We start from the raw sequence: 22,891 nt of genomic DNA on the forward strand, positions 1-22,891 counted from the left end.
TTTAAGCGTCGGAAACATTTATTTTATAACTGCAAATCAAATAAATTACCAATGATTTTCAGCAATACAGTACATAAATAACCATGCTAAAAACATTACAATTTATTGTATGTACAGGAGTCCATGGGCTTCAAGTCCTGTAGTTAACATAACCACATCTACTTACATAGAATTTCAACTATGGTCCTTTTAAGAATACCAAAAAGATTGCATAACAATGTTTGATTCTATTTTTACACCAATAATCAGAATTTTAAGAATCTACTATCAAATTTTGAATAGTTCACACAATTCATTCTGGCGTTACAATATTTTACCTGCAGCCAAATCCAATTTTCTCATATCATTTATTGTTCAGTCGGTTTAGTGTTATTCCTGTAACATGCGAGAGCAATGTGCATTATATAAATTGCAATATTATTCAATTGTAGTAGTTTTTAAAAATAATATTATACGCTCATTTGATGACTGGCACGACAAATGTACTGAGTGATTAAAAGCATTTCTGTAAATTTCGGCAATGCATCACATTTGAAAAGTATGTTAAGGTATCTCTGTTTTATTTAGATAAGACAAAATTAAACCCTGGCATGTCAAACTGACTTTTAGACAACACATTCACAATCCAACTTGGAGCTTGACACTGAGTTAGTGGGTGCAGTGGGGAACCAAAACAAAAGAAGCAATTATCATTCGATGTAATAAACACAAGAGTTTTTTCACTATCCAGTTTTGCTTTTCCCTCAATTGGTCACTATTATGAAAATGTTTAACAAACTAGGGCATTTTATCTTGCACCGTTAGTAAATTAATCGTCTACAAAAATGGCAAGTCTGAATTCTATCTTCAACGTTATAGTGCCGCAGAAACAGCAGTGGTCATTAAATTGAAACCATACGAAATTAAAACTAAATATGGCAGCTTTCAATGATGGACAACTAAATATACCAACCTAAAATACAATTTTTAAATAGCATTCAAAACCACGTGAAGGTTTGACCATTGGAGAAATCGAGTGGTTTTCAACAAGTTGTGGATTTGAACAGTACCTTGAGCCACTGTGGTTTACAATGAACAGAAAATCCAAAACTATAGACAGCATCTGTCCTCTTTGTTCAGACTCACAGCACTACTTATAATTTAAGTCTTACAGGGAATGTTTCAAATGTATTGCAAGATTCTGTGAATCATTTAAGTTCATAAACTAATGAACTTATGAAGCACTGTTCTCCTTCACTGTACCAATAGTCATTTAAAAAAAAAAATGGTAGTTTAATTCTAATTATAATACCAAATACATATGCTTTGCTCAAGAAACGAACCATATGAATGGAACATAATTTACAAGAGGTACCATTAAAAAAAAAGACTTCTATACTGTGTGCACAGGTCACCCAAATTCATTACAGAACAAAGCAATTATTTTTTACATTACCCTTCCATTTGCACATTATTGGAAGAGGCATTATTACTGTGTAGCTGACGAGACACTTATCCACTTGATTAAACCAAGCTATGCTAGCATTGCAAATTCCACAGGTAACACTTTCATTACAGTGAACACAATACCAACAAAAAAAAATGGATTTGGAGTTACCGTACCAGTTTTATACGGTAAATATCAGAACATGGAGGAATGCATGTTAAAGTTGGGACAGGGAGCTTTAGGGTCAATACTTTCATGATTCTGCAGGCATGGGTTTGAAAGTTCATACAGTTGTATTGAAAATGGAAATGGTAAGCAAAATGTGTTTAGCCAATTGACATGCCCTAGCTATTTCAACACTTCTCAAGCATAGAAAATAGAAATTATCTTTTATTCAAGACCCAGCAGCATCAGAAGATCTACAAAGTTTGCAGCCATCAATCTATTGCAGATAAATATAAAGTGATAGGGGATAGAGTAAGAATAATCAGTAGAATAATCAAATAAGGAAAGCTCTAGATAGTTATCCACCAGGGAGAGCGAATGAGGTTAAGTATTTCTTAAATTTTACTGGTACTGAATATTAATTCTATTTCAGTCCCTTAAATCTGATAGTATATATATTTTTAATTCCAAAGGTGTGCTGCCCACAAATATTATTCTAACTTGGGCATCACATTACCAATCAATCAAGCAATCCGCCTGGCTCAATCAAGTCAATTATAAGTTCATGTCATTTCTTGAAACTGGTTTTCATTTCCTTAATTTCCCTCCTGGGATGAATAAAGTTGTATTGTATCGTATCGTAAATTGCAATTAAGGTATTCATTCAGATGTCAACTGTAAAAAAAAAAATCTAGACTTTACATACGCACTTGCAAGGGCCTGTCCCACTTGGCAATTTTTTCGGCGACTGCCAGCATCATTGACTGGCGTATCAGGTCACCAAAAAAATTAGCGGCGTGTTGCGACTCATGACGAGCGGCGTTTTTTCAAGCGTCGCAACATTTTTTTTATCGCCGCTGGATTTTGAAATTTTCGAAATCTTTTGACGACACTGATATGATGTCAGCAGTCGCCAAAAAAAACAAATCACCATGTGGGACAGGCCCTTCAGGCAGAACTACTTCAGTGATCATGAGGTTTGCGTGCATGTTGAAGAAAGGAATAAATATCAGAACCACTTTTGAAAATCTTAATGCTATCATGAAGTATAGTTATATAGTTAATAAATAAACTGGATGTTAAATCAGGCTCAAGTAGATTAAATGGAGGTTAGGATCAAAATTCAGAAATTCGTCTTTTCTTTTCAACCATGAAAAGATTTAAGGATATGTTAAAGGAAAAATAATTATTCATTACTGCTTACTTACTGAAAAATGGCAAATTACAATCCTTATGATTTAAGCACTGATATACAAATAATAGAGCCTTCAATAACACAAAATTTAGGTTTGTAATAAATGAATTGCAGTAAAACCAATTTCACATTTATCCAGCAGACTATCTAACGTGCTAATTGTAGCACAAATTATGATTGTCTATTTAGAGATTCTATATAAATTAAGCAGCTATTCAGTGCAATAACAATGAATTATCCATCCTAAACATGCAAATTCTTCATAATTTTGAAATTAAATTTACATCACCTTTGATGTTTGAGCTGCATTTGTCTTAATTGTTATCATTCTGTTTAGATCACCCTATACTGACTGAAAACGTTGTTTTTGATCTTAAGCTTTCCTACCTTCCTGGCCACAAATCCAACAATTAGGGAATGTTGCATTTGTGGTCCAGCCTGGAATGGGATGAGAAAACCTCTTTCAAATGTACACTTGATTTAAAAATTGTTAGGGAGCTATTTTCAAAACATTGCGATTTGTTGTGCCTCAAAGCATAGATATAATTTATAATTTACAAACCAAAGGATATGAAAGCTTATGATCACAACATACATGTTAGCGTTGGCTTGGATGGGAACAGTAACAGTGAACAGTAACAGAAAAAAACATGCAGTTCAATGAGTAAACTAAAATTGACAAAATCAACTTCATGAATTTATATAAATTAGGCATTTCTTCATTAACCAATGTAAATGTAAAGGGCCTGTCTCACTTTCATGACCTAATTCACCTTTTGTACTCGCGGACATTTTTCATCATGTTGAAAAAACGCCCCGACCTACTTGATGCCACGAGTACCTACGACTAGCATCACGGCCTGCTACGACCTCGTGACGACCACGCTGCGAGTATGAGTCATGGGCAAACTCGGCAGAGGTCGTGAATTAGGTTGTGAAAGTGGGACAGGCCGTTAAGGATGCTCAAATACAACCACTCCTTATAATTGCGGCAAGTCTAATGTTTCAAACGCAACAATTGAACAAAGACAGAAATGAATTTCTAATCTAGCAAAATGGAAGAACTGTAAATGAATTTCTTCCCTGAAAAAAAATTAAAACTTGGTCCACTTCTAAAACTGCCAGTTAACATAATTTAAAGCTTTCCACTATCAAAGCTTGATGGCAATTCAATCACAATATAACTTTGCATTTTAACCAACATGTATTCCAGTTATCTCAAGACTGCCATGCCAATAAACCTCAGCCCCTTAAAGCCCTGTCCCACGGTACGAGTTCATTCCAAGAGCTCTACCAAGTTTTAAAAAAATCAAACTCGTGGTAAGCACGGAGAATGAACCTAGCGGGTACGACGGAGCTCGGGGACGTCTCTTAGCGCTAACGGCAGGTACTCGGGAAGACTCGCTAACGGCAGGTAAGCGCGGGACGACTCGTGAAGATTTTTCAACATGATTAAAATTGTCCACGAGAGCCCCGAGTACCGACGAGTGGCCATTACCGTAAATCTCCGAGTTCCAATCAGGGCAAACTCGGGAGAACTCTTGGAATGAACTCGTACCGTGGGACAGGGCTATTAATTGTCAGCATGAATTATACTATTCTACACTTCCAGTAGTTGCCAAATTAAGTTTGTCAATCAGTTTATTCGAACACTGCATTCAAGGCAGTGTTAGATCTGTGCAACTATGATTTGGTTGAGGGAATCCATGTTCATCCAGTTACTTTTTAAAACAATAAACAACCACAAGACATTTGCAAAAGGCAGAAAATGGGTATGTTACCTCCATCCTGCACAGGATTCAATCCCTGGTCACAGAAATTAAAAACATTTTGGAAATTATCTCAATATTTGGAGAAAGAAGAACCTTAACAAAACATTATTAGCCAATGGTAGACAAAAATGCTGGAGAAACTCAGCGGGTGAGGCAGCATCTATGGAGCGAAGGAAATAAGCAATGTTTCGGCCCGAAACGTCGCCTATTTCCTCCGCTCAATAGATGCTGCCTCACCCACTGAGTTTCTCCAGCATTTTTGTCTACCTTCGATTTTCCAGCATCTGCAGTTCCTTCTTAAACATTATTAGCCAATTCTGGACTCTAGCAATGTGCTGCCTCTGCTCAATTGTTTCTTCATTGTACAGTTAATACCTTGCACTTTAAGGTTCACAAGTACTCGAGAGTACCACAGCGAAAAAGAAACTTAACACAAAGTGGGATAATTGGTTATTGAAGTGGATTATAGGGCATTCTTAACTGTCACTGTATGTCATGTTTTCACTTGCGGGCGGAGCACCAAGGCAAATTCCTTGTATGTGAATTCTTGGCCAATAAACTTATTCCTTCATTCAATTCTAAGAGCCACCTCTTTGAACCAGCATTTGTCAAAGTAATTAGTCTGAAAATGCATTTAGAAATCTTTCCTAACAATGAAATAAATCACGGAAGTGTAAACAATTTCAAGCAAACCTCCTCTAACAATGGTTACACTAGCTCCCTAATCAATTGTACTTGATTAATAATCAATATTTATTATTTGACCTGTAAAAATATTTAAATGCTTTCAAAATCATGATTTTTATTTCTTCTCTGCAAGTCTCCGGCAACAGAGTTATTGAAGAAATCCACCCTTCGGGTGGGTGGAGGGGAGGGTTATCCAATTGAATATTACATGGATGTCAGAAATTGGCAGTGAGAAACCATCTCAAAATACCACATTGAATGAGACCAACAATGAGCAGTAATGCTGAGCTGCATCTGATATTTCACCATAACTGAGAACTCCCTTCATGTGGATAGCGCACTGATTCCAGTCGAGTACATCTCGTGATTGCACGACAAAATGACAGGCAAAGTTTACCACTTTTTACTTGCTTCCCCCATCAAATAAAAATAAAAAAAGCACTATAAACAAACTGGTTATTGGCAACATTCTACACAAGCCAATAAAACTACAGGTTAACGTGACTATCACTGAATTTCTAGTGGTAGTTTATGTGCACCGATTCTATTATCAATCAACAATTACATGACGTCATTCCATTCACACATCACAATATGTAAATAAAAGTGTCAAATGGCTTTAAATACTGACTGCTACAGTACTTTGTTGTGGCATTAAATTACAGTGGCAAAAGGCATGATAAGGGAAGGTGGTCTTCTCAATGTTGGTGGCTGCGTTCGACGGGGCATGAAATCTTGTGAACGTTCAATCTATAGCTTTAACTATCCCAGTGTTGAAATGAATTGTAAATATATTTTTTTTAATTACAAGAGCAAACTTGGTTAAATTAAATCATTCAGTGTGGTAGCTGGGGTGACTGTCACTGGTCAGCTGGGTTGTTTCTGTGGCTGATGTTGGCTGCACCACAATTGCTCCATCTCCCTCTGGACGTGGGGGTTGGGGGTGGGGGAAGGAAGAGAGAATAAAGACTCCGTTAAGCAAAACATTTTCAACACTTCAGAAACATCATCTTCGCTGCATTTTTGTTTTTAACATTGGCTAACCAAAATAATGTTATTTTAATCTTTGGATTTTTACTTTAAACGTTAGAGATACAGAGAGGAAACAGGCCCTTCGGCCCACCCAGTCCGTGCCGAACAGCGATCACCCCGTACACTAGCACTATCCTACACACTAGAGACAATTTACAATTTCACTGTAGCCAATTAGCCGACAAACCAATATGTCTTTTAGCGTGTAGGAGGAAACCAGAGCACCAGACCCACGCAGTCACGGAGAATGTACAAACTCCATGCAGACAGCACCCGTTATTAGGATTAAATTCAGGTCCCTGACGTTGTAAGGCAGCAGATTTACCGCTGCGACACTGTGATGCCCTGAATTTCCACTATGATTCTTTTCATTACGACACTTGTGATACTTGAGTTTATTTACAGAAAAGTAACACCATTTTGGTTCCAAGATATTAAATCAACCATTTAAAAATATTTAAAGCAAATGAATAAAACCTGGTAAATTATGTTCCATTTACACATTCAAAATACATTTACCATGGGCATACAATTGAAGGGAATATTAATGAGCTACAAAGCAAACATGTTTATTACTATCAGCAGAAAATCTACTCTCTCACATTTGACAATAGACAATAGGTGCAGGAGTAGGCCATTCGGCCCTTCGAGCCAGAGCGCCATTCAATGTGATCATGGCTGATCATACCCAATCAGTACCCCGTTCCTGCCTTCTCCCCATATCCCCTGACTCTGCTATCTAGCTCTCTCTTGAAAGTATCCAGAGAACCGGCCTCCACCGCCCTCTGAGGCAGAGAATTCCACAGACTCACAACTCTCTGTGAGAAAAAGTGTTTCCTCATCTCAGTTCTAAATGGCTTAAACTGTGGCCCCTGGATCTGGACTCCCCCAACATCGGAAACATGTTTCCTGCCTCTAGCGTGTTCAAACCCTTAACAATCTTATATGTTTCAATAAGATGCCCTCTCATCCTTCTAAACTCCAGAGTGCACAAGCCCAGCCACTCCATTCTCTCAGCATTTGACAGTCCCTCCATCCCGGGAATTAACCTGGTAAACCTACGCTGCACTCCCTCAATAGCAAGAATGTCCTTCCTCAAATTAGGGGACCAAAACTGCACACAATACTCCATATGTGGTCTCACTAGGGCCCAGTACAACTGCAGAAGGACCTCAAAGACAAGACACCAGCAAAAAGAAGAATTTTGCATGTAGAAAAACATAAACCACAGGGATGTAGCATAGGTGGCCACCTCTTTGAAAACCTGTCAATACATTTTGGACTACCTGGACCTGAAAATCCCTCCAGCTATGTGGGGGAAAAATAGGATTTAAGCAGCATATGACCAAGAAAAGCTGCCATTACCAATTCACTCTGATGACCCACGGAAAATTGTGGGGAACGTTGGAGGTAGATACGCTAGTGGCGTTGATGAGCCTTTAGGATAGACACATGGATATGCACGGAATTGAATTATGTGCAGGCATTTACGAGTTGGTCGTGGTATCATGCTCGACACAGATATTGTGGGCCAAAGGGCCTGTTCCCGTGCTGTAATGTTCTGAAGTTATTGAGAGCAAGTTAGACATGCTAGATGGCTCAATCTCAAGTAATTTTAACCAACTTGCTGTCGTAAATTCTCACCATGATCGTCAATCAATTATGGGACAATCAATACACATTATGAAAAATAATTTTGAGGAAAATAAATCTCAAAAGGCATGAATTTTATGTTCTATGACTACGAGAAATGGAAAGTGAAGTATATAATTTGTCTTCTCAAATCTGCTCGATGTCCCATCTCTTTCCACCCCATTTCACTCCAAGCAGTCTGAAGAAGGCCCCAACTCAAAACGTTGGCTGTCCATTCCCTCTCCAACTGCTGCCTGACCTGCTGCGTTCCTCTAGTACTCGGTATTGTGGCGTAGTAAATTAATTGCTGTCATGCTTAAATTGAATTTGTCTGTTTTGAACAGCCTTTTAAGTGTCCCCCCCCCCCCCACCCCCCAAAAAAGACAAATATCAAAACTCAAGAAAATATAGCTGTCATTTAAAGGAGACTGATTTTGCAAATTATTGAGCTTTCACTTTATATTCACATTTAAGTTTCAAAATGCAGCCATCGAAAAACATGGATCAGGGGCGCTCCAGTACATCCGGCACGTGGACCTGACTTTTTTTTTCCTTTATAAACAACGGCAAAATATGGCGACTGTGCATTGGTGGGTTGTGCAAAAGAACTTCACTGTGCTGTGCAGACGTGGCAATAAAGATCCATTGAACAGTTCTTGACTTTTTATTGTTTTTAGATTCCTTAACGTAATTTTATCTGAAGTCTTACAAATGACGAGTGAGGTGTATACATCAGGATTGTGTGCCTCAAGTTTTCTTTAGAAGCCAACAGATGCAGAGTGACATTACTCGACTTCAGTGTTCACGAATGACTGCTCAATAGACAGCAACTGCTAAGGTACTGAAAGATGCACTGATCCAATTGTTCTCAGTCTGCGCAATTCAAGTTAGGAAGCTAAGGATGGGTACTTGATAGACCACGTGGATCTGGTAGGTTTAAAGTCTTGTTCCTGTGTTGTATGAATCCAGGACTTTGATTTTTTTTATGTGTAGGAAAGAACTGCAGATGCTGGTTCAAATCGAAGCTAGTCACAAAATGCTGGAGTAACTCAGCGGGACAGGCAGCATCTCCGGAGAGAAGGAATGGGTGGTGTTTATGCCAGTCTATCATGCATTTCACTTAAGAGATCGAAACATTTTAAAATGTCTTCTTTTCCCTGGGCATTCCAAACTGCCAAATGGCAAGAATGCCTCTGTGTGATGTGATTAGAAATGTTCCATTGCATTTAAGATGCAGTGCACAGAAAGATTTGTGGCAGCTTGACTCTATTTTTCATATTAACATTGTGTCCTGAATACAACATCCAAGAATCTGATCTTAAGGGTATTACTTGACACTCATGAACCGTTGTAATCTATAAATTAATTGTTAAGTGTCAACTTCCACAACTTACATCAGTGACAACTTGTATTATTTAGTCTCAGTAGAAATGTTCACACTGTTATGACAAAGGTCACGAACAGAATAGTCCAAAAGTCCTATAAAGCTGCATCATGACTTGCATATGAAAGCAAGTCCATTAAATGCTGCCTTTACCATTCTATCCATTTCTGTTGCCACTTTCAGGGAGTTATTAACATGGACCCCACAATCCCTCTAGATATCAATGGCGTTAAGGGCCAGCCCATTAATTTCCCCCTTACATTTGATCTTCCATAGTGCAACAGCTCACACTTGCTTGGTTTGAAACCCATGTGCCATTTCTCAATCCCTGGGATATTTTGTTGATTTGAACAGTAAGGTTATCAACAATGCAACTGTAGTCTTTTGTGTCTGTAAAACGGTGAAACCAAGTAGGCTGTGGTTTATTTAAGGGATAGAATTAACTAAGTAAACAAATTTTACTATTGGCAGCACCGACAGCGGTTATGTGGCTAAGATCAGAAAGGTTTACTTAAGCCAGCCAGTCATGTTTTTATTATTATGCAAGCCCAAACAAAATGCTGAAATCATTAATTTTGGACTTCCTCTAATGACAAGACCGGAATGTACCAGTTGTGCCTTTTGACCAACATTTTACAATGACAAACACTCCAGAAATGAATTGAGAGTGGGGCACAGACAGGAAAGTGTAGAAGCTAGAAAAAAAATAATTTCTCAAACATGCGATTAATATATTTGGGAAGTCTGTGACTGTTTTAATATTAAACGTGTCCAAAAATGTAATATTTTGACAACTGGCCTCTATAGCTAGGCAGCATTGCCTCTCCGAGTGTCGCAATTCTTCCACGCATTCCATGAGCAAGGGTGGTGCTGACACTGTGCACAAACACATGTATGTACACACACACACACACACAGAAGGCCCTAATGTTACATCTATGTGTAGTTTAACAGAATAAGCTGGTATGATTTTTATCATTGGAGGTTATCGGTGAGTGAATGATGTTGTTAAGTGTAAACTGCAGACCACCCGTTCAATATAATACTATATTAATTTACAAATGTATGCTTATACAGTTGAGGGCCTGTTAAACATTACCTAAATTGCCCATGCATCAATTGGCAATAATTTCATAGCCTGGATTCTGAAAGCACAATGACAAAACTATTAGGTTTTGGTGTAATTTAACTATAAGACTGACACAATCTTAGGCCATGTCAGGTTACTGACAGTGATTCAGCCTTCCAACAGTGTTGCTTTGCAACCTTCCTCTCAATCAAGGAAAATTAGTTCAACTGACATAACATTCAGGTATTTCTAAACTAATCCCATTGAAAGATATCATTAAGATGTTAATTATTACGATTTGCACTCCAAAATGTTTTAATAGCGTACTGCGCCATTTCTGGTTAACAAATTCTTTCACTAAAAAATTAACTTTGTGGAGTAAATGTGATCTACATTGGACAATACAGCTAAGGAACAGACTCTTTGGCCCACAATACCCACACCGAGCATGATGCCAAGTTAAACTAATCTCCTCTGCCTGCATGTAAATTGGTATCCCTCCAAATCCATGTGCCTATCTAATATCCTCTTAAATGCCATTATTGTGTCTGCCTCCACCACCACCCCAGGCACCCACCACAATCTGTGTAAAACAACTTGCCCCGCTCAATTAAAAAAAAAAGTTTTTTTCAATTTCTAATTAAAGTTTATTTTAACATTTAACTGTGCATTTGTAATGAATTTGTACAAACAGGAAAACAGGTGATGAGTTTGGCTGCTAAATATAATGGAGCCTCTGCAAATGAGATCAACAACAGATGTTGAGAGTCCCTGGGTCTTTAAGGGCAGCCTTCCTCAGAATCAATGCCAAGAGTTGCAAGGTCCAAATCTATGCACAAATCATATTCTTTGCTGAAAAATCAATTAATCTTACAACTTTTTTAATGCTTTAACTGATTGTTGTTTTAGTTTAGACACAACGTGGAAACAGGCCCTTCGGCCCACCGAGTCCGTGGCGATCCCCACACACTAACCTACACCCACTAAGGACAATTCACAATTATTCCAAGCCAATTAACCTACGTTTTTGAAGTGCGGGAGGATTTGAAATAGAGATCCCAGAGAAAACCCACGCTTGTCACGGGGAGAGCGTACAAACTCTGTACAGACAGCACCCAAAGTCAGAATTGAGTGGGTCACCTTGTAATAATGTAATATTTTTAAAGTGCAGGAATAATGGGCCTGTCCCACTTAGGCGTCTTTTTAGGTGACTGCAGGAGACTATGCAGTCGCCACATGGTGGCCACATGTTCGCGGGTGGTTGCCGGGGAGTCGCCATCATGGTCATGAGGAGTTCTCGCATTCTGGGAACTAATCGCGGCCTCATTATGGTCGCCGCAAATTTTTCAACGTGTTGAAAAATTAGCAGCGACCAGAATGAAGCCGCCGTGGAGAGTAGCGAGAATTCTCGTGCCGTAGGTGGGTCGCCATGAGGTCGAAGGTTCTCGTAAGTTGTAGCTGGTGCTGACCGGTGAATTTCATTGGCTCATTGGGGGAAAAAAAAATGTAAGCATCAGTTTTCAGAACCAAGGATAACCGACCGGTAATGTTAAATGTCCGCCGAGTTTCACAGCCGTGTATCTCTGACATCTTAAAAGTTGTCTCCACTCCTTCTCCCCCCTTCTTTAAAGGACTTGCAGTACACTGTGCTTTAGCTGACTTAATTACAGCGCCAACCTTCCTGTTCATCACGGTGTGTGTCTGTATCACCTTGGCTTTGCACCGTTTGAATTTCACTCAAGATTCAGCAAGCTTGACTTCCAGAAGTTTGGGGGTAATATGAGGGGGAACTTGCCCGGTGTGTCCCCCAGGGTCTGCATAAAAAATAAATTGGATAGGCGGATGAGCTGGTGAAGGAAGATGGCCTGTTTCCGTGCTGTAATAGTTATAACGGGCTGGTGAAAGGTGGGGGGGGGGGTGGGGGGGGGGGGGGGGGGGGGGGGGTGTGTGTGTGTGTGTGTGTGTGTGTGTGTGTGTGTGTGTGTGTGTGTGTGTGTGTGTGTGTGTGTGTGTGTGTGTGTGTGTGTGTGTGTGTGTGTGTGTGTGTGTGTGTGTGTGTGTGTGTGTGTGTGTGGTGTGTGTTCCACTCTGACAGTCGCCGTTCCAGTTGCCAGTTTTTCAAACAACTGCCGGAAACTTGACAGTTGCCGGCAGTTGCTGAAAAAATTGCCTAAGTGGGACAGGCCCATAGGAGACGGCATCTACTGTGGTGCGAGTTATAGGTTCCATTTACCTTTCTCCATGTCTGACTGTAGCTGTGCCTCCAGATCCTCTGGCGAGACATAATATTCTTGCTCCTCCCCTTCAGGGGGCTTGGGTTTACACTTGCCACAGCAGCAATTACAGCAGCAGCAGAGGCAGCAGCAGAAGTAGCAACCAGTGATCACTCCACAGAAGACAAACAATGCCTGAAATTAAAATTAAAGTATTCGTCATTAACCGCGGAGAGCCCCACTCAAAGAATGCTAACCCAATGTACATTTTATACAAAGTCGGGTACAAATTTTACATGAAAAAGAGCAGACATTGAGAATAACATTCAAAAACCAACCAAAATGCACACATTCAGTCAATTGTGAAGCAATTACTAAAATTCAACAAGAGATTGCCTTTTGTAAGAGATAGGGTGGTTGGAGTTAGGGAGTGGCAGAAAGATTCGATCCACAAAATCAACAGAAGGATTAATGCCCAGAATATGAACCATTAGAACTGAATGTAAAATCCAACTATTTTAAAACGTCTTAGTTGGTGAAAGAAACATAGAAAAATAGGTGCGGGAGTAGGCCATTCGGCCCTTCAATATGATCACAGCTGATCATCTAAAATCAGAACCTAGTTCCTGCATATCCCTTGATTCCCTTAGCCCCAAGAGCTAAATCTAACCACCTCTTGAAAACATCCAGTGAATTGGCCTCCACTGCCTTCTGTGGCAGAGAAATCCACAGATTCACAACTCTCTGGGTGAAAAAGTCTGTCCTCGTCTCAGTCCTAAATGGCCCATCCCTTATTCTTAAACTGCGATCCCCTGGTTCTGGACTCCCCAAATATCGGGAACATTTTTCCTGCATCTAGCCAGTACAATCTTTTAAGAATTTTATATTTCCATGAGATCTCCTTTCATCCAGTGAATACAAGCCCAGTTGACCCATTCTTTCATCATATGTCAGTCCCGCCATCCCTGGAATTAATTTGGTGAACCTACGTTGCACTCCCTCAATAGCAATAATGTCCTTCCTCAAATTAGGAGACCAAAATTGCACACAATACTCCTGGTGCGGTCTCACCAGGGTCCCGTACAACTGCACTTGGACCTCCTTGCTCCTAAACTCAAATCCTCTTTCCAACAAGGCCGATAAAGTGGTTAAGAAAGAACTGCAGATGCTGGAAAAATCGAAGGTAGACAAAAAAGCTGGAGCAACATCTATGGAGCGATGGAATAGGCGGCGTTTCGGGTCTGAAGAAGGGTCTCGACCCAAAACGTCGCCTATTCCTTCGCTCCATAGATGCTGCCTCACCCGCTGAGTTTCTCCAGCTTTTTTGTCTACCTTTTAATAAAGTGGGATGGGATTTTGTTTCTAAGCAAGGGCAGGCAAGATTAATACATCATCAAAATTACTGCTCTTGACTTTGTCAACTTGACTTTATGTTCAACTCCCTACTCCAATTACCTCAGTAATGCAGTTATGATTTGTCCATGATGAGAAAAAAAAGTTAAAACAGAATGATTTCTGTTGAATATTTCAGCACCAAAAAAAATCCTCACCTTTGCCCACCAGCTGGACAAGACGAAGTATGTATTTACATTCTCCTCGCCAAACTGCTCTGCCACGTAGAGACCCAATGATCCATACTTGTCATAAATATTCCGCTTTGTGGCATCAGTCAGAATTGCGTGAGCGTTGTTTATCTCCTTAAATTTATCAGATGCTTCTGGATTATCTGGATTCTTGTCAGGATGGTATTTCAACGCAAGTTTTCTGCATGAAAAGGAAACATGTTAGAATCGAAGGTAGTCAAAAATGCTGGCGAAACTCAGCAGGTGAGGATCTATGGAGCTGTGGGAGAGCTGGGAAGGGGAAGGAGGGAGAAAGCAAGGACTGCCTGAAACTGAAGAAACCAATGTTCGTACCGCTATGGTGTAAACTACCCAAGCAAAATATGAGGTGCGGTTCCTCCAATTTGCGATGGGACTCACTCTGGCCATGGAGGAGCCCCAGGACAGAAAGATCGGATTCGGAATGAGAGGGGGAGTTGAAGCGCTGAGCCACTGGAAGATCAGGTTGATTAATGCAAACTGAGCGGAGGTGTTGGGCGAAGCAATCGCCAAGCCTGCGCTTGGTCTCACCGATGTAGAGCAGTTGAGGTTTGTTTTTAAATGAGTGCTTAAAAATTGAACATTTTCTACGTCATAGCAGCCATGTCACCATAGTTAAAACATCCATGTCAAAGTGCAATGTTAAGGATTCTTTCTGGAACCCAACTTCAGAATATTATCCAATTTATATCATGTATGAGTGGGTAATGTCAGCGTTTGCAAGAGTAAACGAAACAACTTGTATTTACAGGCAGACACAAAAAGCTGGAGTACCTCAGCGGGACAGGCAGCATCTTTGGAGAGAAGGAATGGGTGATGTTTCGGGTCGAGACCCTTCTTCAGACTGATGTCAGGGGAGTGGACGGGTCAATGATAGAATGTAGTCAGAGACAGTAAGACTGGTGGGAGAACTGGGAAAGGGGAGTGGATGGAGAGAGAGGGAAAGCAAGGGCTATTTGAAGTTAGAGAAGTCAATGTTCATACCGCTGGGGTGCATGCTACCCAAGCGGAATATGTGGTGCTGTTCCTCCAATTTACGCTGAGCCTCTGACAAAGGAGGAGGCCCAGGACAGGAAGGTGAAATTGGGAATGGGAGGGGAATTTAAAGTGCTGAACAACCGGGAGATCAGGTAGGTTAAGGCGGATGAGCAGAGGTGTTCAGCGAAACGATCGCCGAGCCCAAGAGCAATTTACTTTAAAGTGACTGGCATGAATAAGTTCTGAATTAATGATATCTAATGATTCAGAGAAGAGGCTATCTTTGTATTGTAAAGGATACAGGACCAGATGTGAATAAATGGCACCCTCTGGTGTTATGTTTAATAATTTCAATACCCAAGGTCACAAAAAAATCCTGTCGAAATTGAGGGGTACAAAATAGATACAAAATTAAAATTTCTATCAGAGAAGGATTAAATCTTAATTTGATTAATGAATCACTTCAGAAACTTTAGAGATGAAGTCCAACATTGTTAATCTGGCACACTCTGGACTTTGGTTGTGCTGGACTTGCAAATTTGCTAGAGTCTTACATGTTATTCCAATTACTACTCCAATTTACTTCAAATAAAAAAGCTAAATAGTAGCATGGTAAATTCCAAAGTCCTTGGTGTGGTTAAAGGGAACACGAGAACATAGGTCCCGGAGTGCTAGATGGATTTCTAAATAACTAAATGGTGGAATGTCAGAGTTTGACTGTTGCCACTTGTCTCATTCATCTAAAATCCAACATAATGCTGGGAAGAGGTTTCAAATGGGCTGCCTATACTTTTGAGATATTTTTGTGTATTAGTAGAGGCAACATAATTTCAATTGGGACTTTCTTCAACATTTTCTGAGATGTACTCTGGACAGGTGCCATGCTATCGCACCCATCAACTCAAAATCTAGGGAAGAAACCCTGAGAGGTAAATATAAATAAAACAAGCAAGTTAATCAAACAGGGCAAGCTGGGTCAAGGAAGGCACCAAACAAGGTCCGATAGACCCTAAACCGTATTTATTTTAATGGTAAAAACGGTGGTCTAAAAGACTTTTGACACTTTAGCCCTCATCAGTCAGAGTTTTGAGTATAGACGTTAGGAGGTCATGTTGCAGTTGTATAAGACGTTGGTGAGACCGCATTGAGAATATTGTGTTCAGTTCTGGGCAGCATATTATAGGAAAGATATTGTCAAGCTTGAAAGAGTTCAGAAAAGATTTATGAGGATGTTGCCAGGACTAGAGGGTGTGAGCTATAGGGAGAGGTTGAGTAGACTGGGTCTCTATTCCATGGAGCATAGGAGGATGAAGGGAGATCTTATCGAGGTATACAAAATCATGGGAGGAATAGATCGGGTAGATGCACTCTTTTACCCAGAGTAGGGGAATCGAGGACCAGAGGACATAGGTTCAAGGCGAAGGGGAAAAGATTTAAGAGGAATCTGAGGGGTAACTTTTTCCACACAGAGGGTGGTGGGTGTATGGACCAAGCTGCCAGAGGAGGTAGTTGAGGCTGGGACTATCCCATCGTTTAAGAAACAGTTGGACAGGTACATGGATAGGACAGGTTTGGAGGGTTATGGACCAAGCGCAGGCAAGTGGAACTAGGGTAGATGGGACATTGTTGGCCGGTAGACAAAAGTGCTGGAGAAAATCAGCGGGTGCGGCAGTATCTATGGATCGAAGGAAATAGGCAACATTTCGGGCCGAAACCCTTCTTCAGACTTGGCCGGTATGGGCGAGTTGAGTGGAGGGGCTGTTTCCACACTGTATCACTCTATGGCCGACTTATTATTTTATTTACTGATCTTAACTGGAACGATCATCATGCTACTACTTCACAAACCTGAATCTACCAAGCACAAAACTCATTCAAATCTTTACATTATGTAGCTTCCACTAATTTATTTTAAAATAGCTTGGAGCATTTCTGTTGCTGCAAGTCCATGGAGCATGTTTGCAGAGCCACATAATAGGACATTCTGTCCTGTCACACGCCTGATGAAATGGGTTTTCAATAATGTAAATCCTTTCACCAAGTTGAAGAAACATTGTTTGTAATCATTTCCTGCCTCAGCATTAGTAGCCTTTAAAAAACAACCTATTGATATTTTGCCTTCTTGCATTCAGCTCAATGGGCGTGGATTTGATTGACAACATAGAAAATAGGCGCAGGAGTAGGCCATTCGGCCCTTCGAACCAGCATCGATCATCCATAATCAGTGCACCGTTCCTGCTTTTCCCCCCCATATCCCTCGATTCCATTAGCCCTAAGAGCTAAATCTAACTCTCTCTTGAAAACATCCAGTGAATTGGCCTCCACTGCCATCTGTGGCAGATAATTCCACAGATTCACAACTCTCTGTGTGAAAAGGGTTTTCCTCATCTCAGTCCTAAATGGCCTACCCCTTACACTGTGACCCCCTGTGACCCCTGGTTCTGGACTCCCCCAACATGGGAAACATTTTTTCTGCATCTAGCCTGTCCAATCCCTTAAGAGTGTTGTATGTTTCTATAAGATTCCCTCTCATCCTTCTAAATTCCAATGAATACAAGCCCAGTCGACCCATTCTTTCATCATGTCAGTCCCGCCATCCTGGGAATTAACCTGATGAACCTACGCTGCACACCCCTCATCCTCCTGCACTCCAAGGAATAGAGTCCCAGCCTACTCAACCACTCCCTAAAGATCAGACCCTCTAGTCCACAATAGCAAGAATGTCCTTCCTTAAATTAGGAGACCAAAACTGCACACAATACTCCAGGTGTGGTCTCAGCAGGGCCCTGTACAACTGCAGTAGGACCTCCTAAACTCAAATCCTCTCGCAATGAAGGCCAACATTGGCCTCAGAGGGTGGTGGAGGCAGGTTCTCTGGATGCTTTCAAGAGAGCTAGATAGGGCTCTTAAAAATAGCGGAGTCAGGGGATATGGGGAGAAGGCAGGAACGGGGTACTGATTGGGAATGATAAGCCATGATCACATTGAATGACGGTGCTGACTCGAAGGGCCAAATGGCCCACTCCTGCACCCATTGTCTATTGTTTATAACATGGCATTAGCTTTCTTCACTGCCTGCTGTACCTGCATGCTTACTTTCATGTGATTGATGTACAAGGACACCCAGGATTCGTTGCACCTCCCCTTTTCCTAATCTGATACCATTCAGATAATAATCTGCCTTCCTGTTCTTGCCACCAAAGTGCCACCTCACATTTATCTACATTATATTGCAACTCTCTTGCTCAATCATCAGATGAAGCACAAGTATCCAAATGGTGGATATAGACATAGAAACATAGAAAATAGGTGCAGGAGTAGGCCATTCGGCCCATCGAACCTACACCGCCATTCAATATGATCATGGCTGATCATCCAACTCAGTATCCTGTACCTGCTTTCTCTCCATACCCCCTGATCCCTTTAGCCACAAGGGCCACATCTAACTCCCTCTTAAATATAGCCAATGAACTGGCCTCAACTACATTCTGTGGCAGAGAATTCCAGAGATTCACCACTCTCTTTGTAAAAAATGTTTTTCTCATCTCAGTCCTAAAAGATTTCCCCTTTATCCTTAAAATATTTAACAGTTTTTCATTTTAGTTTTCAGCATCCATGTGGTATTGCTTTTGACTTCCCCACTAATCTGCTCTTACTCCAGTTTCATTTTATCCGACAAACTAGTAGGGCAGCAGTCATAGAGTTGCTGCCTTTCAGCGTCAGAAATTTGGGTTCGATCCTGACTATGGGTGCTGTCTGTGGAGAGTTTGTACGTTCTCGTTGTGACCGCTTTGGTTTCCTCCCACAGTCCAAAGATGTACAGGATTGTTGATTAATTGGTATTGGTAAAAAGTGTAAATTGGTCTCTAGTGTGTAGATTAGTGCTAGTGTACAGGGATTGCTGGTCAGCGCCGACACGATGGGCCGAAGGGCCTGTTTCCGCGCTGTTTCTCCAAAGACTAAACTGCACTCAACTTTTGCTTGTACAATGCTTTTATGATTGGCACATATTTTAAACAGGATTAAATGCATGCCACTAAAGCCATAAAATGATACTGACAGTGTGGAAATAAAAAGAGCTGCAGATGCTGATTTACAAAAAAAAAAAGACAAAGTACTGGAGTAACTCTGCAGATCGGACATCTCTGGAAAACATAGAGAAATGACATTTCAGGAAGGATCCCGACCTGAAAAGTCATCTGTCCATGTTCTCCAGAGATGCTGCCTGACCCACTGAGTTACGCCAGTGTCTTTTTCGGACAAAGTACGGCATTAGAGGACAAACTACCTGGTATAAATATATATCACAATATATATCATGACTGCCAAACACATAGCCAGTTGTAATTAGATGTATGCAGCAACACAATCTTCAATGCAGTTCTGTACACACACATACCTATATGACTTCTTAATGTCATCTGGAGAAGCATTTTTGTCAAGTCCCAGAACAACATAGAGCGATTCTCCCGAGGTGGATAACGAACGTTGCCGTTGATCACCCATTCTGCAAAAACTAACAGAAAAAAAAAACAAATTGATAATTAGATACCCAGAGATTGCTTTTCAGAACACAGAATTACCTCTTCCCCCCTTCCCAAGGTCCAAGATCGATAGATTTTTAGACATAGGGAATCAAGCGATACGAGTGCAGGAAATGCTAGTAACCCAACACCTTCATTCATGTGTTTAAGAAGGAACTGCAGATGCTGGAAAATCGAAGGTAGACAAAAATGCTGGAGAAACTCAGCGGGTGCAGCAGCATCTATGGAGCGAAGGAAATAGGCAACGTTTCGGGCCGAAACCCGAAGGGTTTCGACCCGAAACGTTACCTATTTCCTTTGGGTTTTGGCCCGAAACATTGCCTATTTCATTCGCTCCATAGATGCTGCTGCACCCGCTGAGTTTCTCCAGCTTTTTTGTCTACCTTTACTTCTTTAATAACAGCATACATGGCATTGAATTAAAGAGCAATTAATTAATTTAAAAATTAATTAAAGAGCAATAGCGAATCACGGCAAAATGGCTATAACTTAAGTGATCTGTTTGTCTTACAGCTGGGAACATAGTGGGTACTCTTCAGAAAAACACTGAATTCATCAATTAATTTTGCTGCTAGCTTGCATGTTTACGGTGCGTATAGATACTGGAAATAATTGCCAGATTCACGATAAATGAGCAACAAATGATAAAACCCAGCGCGGCTTGATCAGCATTCAGAAAGAGATAAGATAAGTGAACTCTTCTACGTTATGGTGCTTCTGCGCTCAAACGATTAACGGCTTAGATCTTGTGTTCAAGAAGGAACTGCAGATGCTGGAAAATCGAAGGTAGACAAAAATGCTGGAGAAACGCAGCGGGTGCAGCAGCATCTATGGAGCAAAGACAATGTCAGAATTTATTTTACTTTTATCGTATTCTTTCTTTTTCTAGCATCGGTATTGTGCTGAAATAGGCAACGTCTCGGGCCGAAACCCTTCTTCAGACTCTGTCTCTCTAAAATAATCTGATGTGTTCTTGCTGAATTCTGGACTCCTTAAACAAAACCAGCAGACTCTCCATCATCACATGTTCGACAACCGCAAATAAAACTCCAAATCAGCCATAATCATTGTAAGTAAATGAGACAAACCACTTTTGGCCTTTTTTTAACGACGGCTCAGAAACCACAAAGGGTTTTCATTCACATTTTTAGATATTCAACTCAAACACTCTGCAATATGTTAATAAAAACCAAACACATTAATTTAAAATATTAACCATCTTTCTGTTCATAGCTGTGGCTGGACCTTAATATTTTAACATTTTCTGTTTTATCTTCAGCACAATACCGATGCTACAAACAGAAAGAATACGATAAAAGTAAAATAAATTCTGACACTGTCTTCGCATTGTTGGCGGCGCGACTCACCCGTTGCAGCGGCCCCTACAGCCTGTCTGTCTTTTTTTTATTTTTTGTCTAGTTAAATGTAGTGTTGGTGTTTTTTAAATAGTATTTTTAAATGTGTAAATGTGGGGGGCGGGGGGGGGGGGGGGGGGGGGGGGGGGAAACTGTTTAAATCTCTTCCCTGTCCGGGAGACCCGACTTTTTCCCTGTCGGGTCTCGGCTGTCGTTGGGGCCTAGCACCGTGGAGCGGCCTCCAGCCTGAACGACCCGGGGGCTCGGGAGACTGCGGAGCTGCGGACTCACCATCGTGGGGCTGGCCGGCCTCGGAGCGTGGGGAGCGGCGGTGACTCGCTGCTGCGACTCGACTCCTGGGGCTCGGAGGCTCCAGCAACGCAGCCGCAGGTCCGGTGGACTGGGACATCGGGAGCTCGCGGGTCTGGGAGGAGAGAGAGAGAGAGACCGCTTCCCGGAGCTCCCGCAACGCGATTTCTCCAGCCCGTGTCGCGGGGTTGGAACGACCCGGAGCGGGGTCGAACATCGCCCAGCGCGGCTTCATGGCCGTGGGACATTCCAGCGCCCGCCGGGGGCTCCAACATTGTGACTTTTAGACCGGGAGCGGGGCCGTAAATCGCCCGGCACGGCCTAAAATGGCCGTGGGACTCATCATCGCCCGCCTGGGGCTTGGACATCGGGAGAGACACGGAGAACAGGGGAGAGAAAAGACTTGCCTTCCATCACAGTGGGTCCACTGTGATGGATGTTTGTGTGAATTTAATTATGTGTATGTCTGTAAGACAGTGTCTTTGTTTGTATGGCTGTGGAAACAACATTTCGTTTGAGTCTCACTGGGGCTCAAATGATAATAAATTTGTATTATTGTATTATTATTCCCATCCCTACGAACCTCGACCTTTCCCAAACCAGAATGGCTCTCATTTCTGCTTTGTTGAAACACAAATAACAATAAGCTGAATGTACACATCCATCACATACCATTATTCACAATCTTTCCATTACTTGCCATAACAACTTAACTAGGCCTTAGATTTAAAATAAAAACATGAGAGCTTGCAAATTAACGGCCACACCAACCATTAAAAGGGCGGCACAGTGGCACAGCTGGTTGAGCTACTGCCTCACGGTTCGATTCCGATCTCGGGTGCTGTCAATGGTGAGTGTGACCGCGTGGGTTGACTCCCACATCCCAAAGACGCGTGGATTTGTAGGTTAATTGGTCTTTGTAAAATTGTTGGGAATTGATGAGTAAATGGAATAACATAGAACTAGTGTGAACAGGTGATCGCTGGTCAGTGTGGACTCTGTGAGCCGACGGGCCTATTTCCATCTGTATCTTTAAACTAAATTAAAACTAAACTAAATTCAGACATTGTTATCAATGGAAATCATTTGGAAAGACAAAAACTGGAGGAAAACCTTTCAAGGCAATTTAAGAAAGATACCTGCAATTAAAATGCCCGGTCATCAAAGGAGATTCTACGGCTACCTCGACTGCCTACCAACCCCACTCCACTGCACTACAAATTCAAAAGAACCATGCTGACCAATTTTTACTCACGGAAAATGTTTCAACATGCTGAAAAATTTTCCTCGACCAAACTGAGGCCGTGAGTATGTGGGAACTTCCCTCGAGCATGAAGGAGAGTTCCAGTGACTACCTAGGACCACGTGTCGACCATGCTGTGAGTTTGAGTCGAGGGCAAACTCTACTAAACTCGCAAATTAGGTCGCTGCAGTGGGACAGGGCCTTTGAACACACTAACTCTGAAAGATTACTCCATTTAAGGGCTCCTGTATTAAAGTGGTTTGACAAAAGATGGAAAAACTTAAAT

At 41.3% G+C, this 22,891-nt stretch overlaps 1 protein-coding gene across 2 annotated transcripts in view; it reads right to left on the reverse strand.

Annotated features, from left to right (window-relative positions):
- The window catches only part of LOC129707512 (dnaJ homolog subfamily C member 5), a 46,889-nt gene continuing 23,998 nt past the window's right edge, over positions 1-22,891 (reverse strand). Inside the window, exons 2-7 of one of the 2 annotated variants that reach the window (XM_055652614.1) lie at positions 19,554-19,670; positions 14,126-14,339; positions 12,596-12,770; positions 10,393-10,438; positions 5,324-6,169; positions 1-2,311 (exon numbers count right to left, since the gene is read on the reverse strand). In XM_055652614.1, coding sequence (XP_055508589.1) covers positions 10,425-10,438; positions 12,596-12,770; positions 14,126-14,339; positions 19,554-19,660 — 510 coding nt within the window. In that variant the 5' untranslated portion in view covers positions 19,661-19,670 and the 3' untranslated portion in view covers positions 1-2,311; positions 5,324-6,169; positions 10,393-10,424. The remainder of the gene's footprint in view (positions 2,312-5,323; positions 6,170-10,392; positions 10,439-12,595; positions 12,771-14,125; positions 14,340-19,553; positions 19,671-22,891) is intronic. The other variant, XM_055652613.1, reaches the window with a different exon arrangement.

Source organism: Leucoraja erinacea, chromosome 21 (genome assembly GCF_028641065.1).
Source record: "Leucoraja erinacea ecotype New England chromosome 21, Leri_hhj_1, whole genome shotgun sequence".
NCBI lineage: Eukaryota > Metazoa > Chordata > Chondrichthyes > Rajiformes > Rajidae > Leucoraja > Leucoraja erinaceus.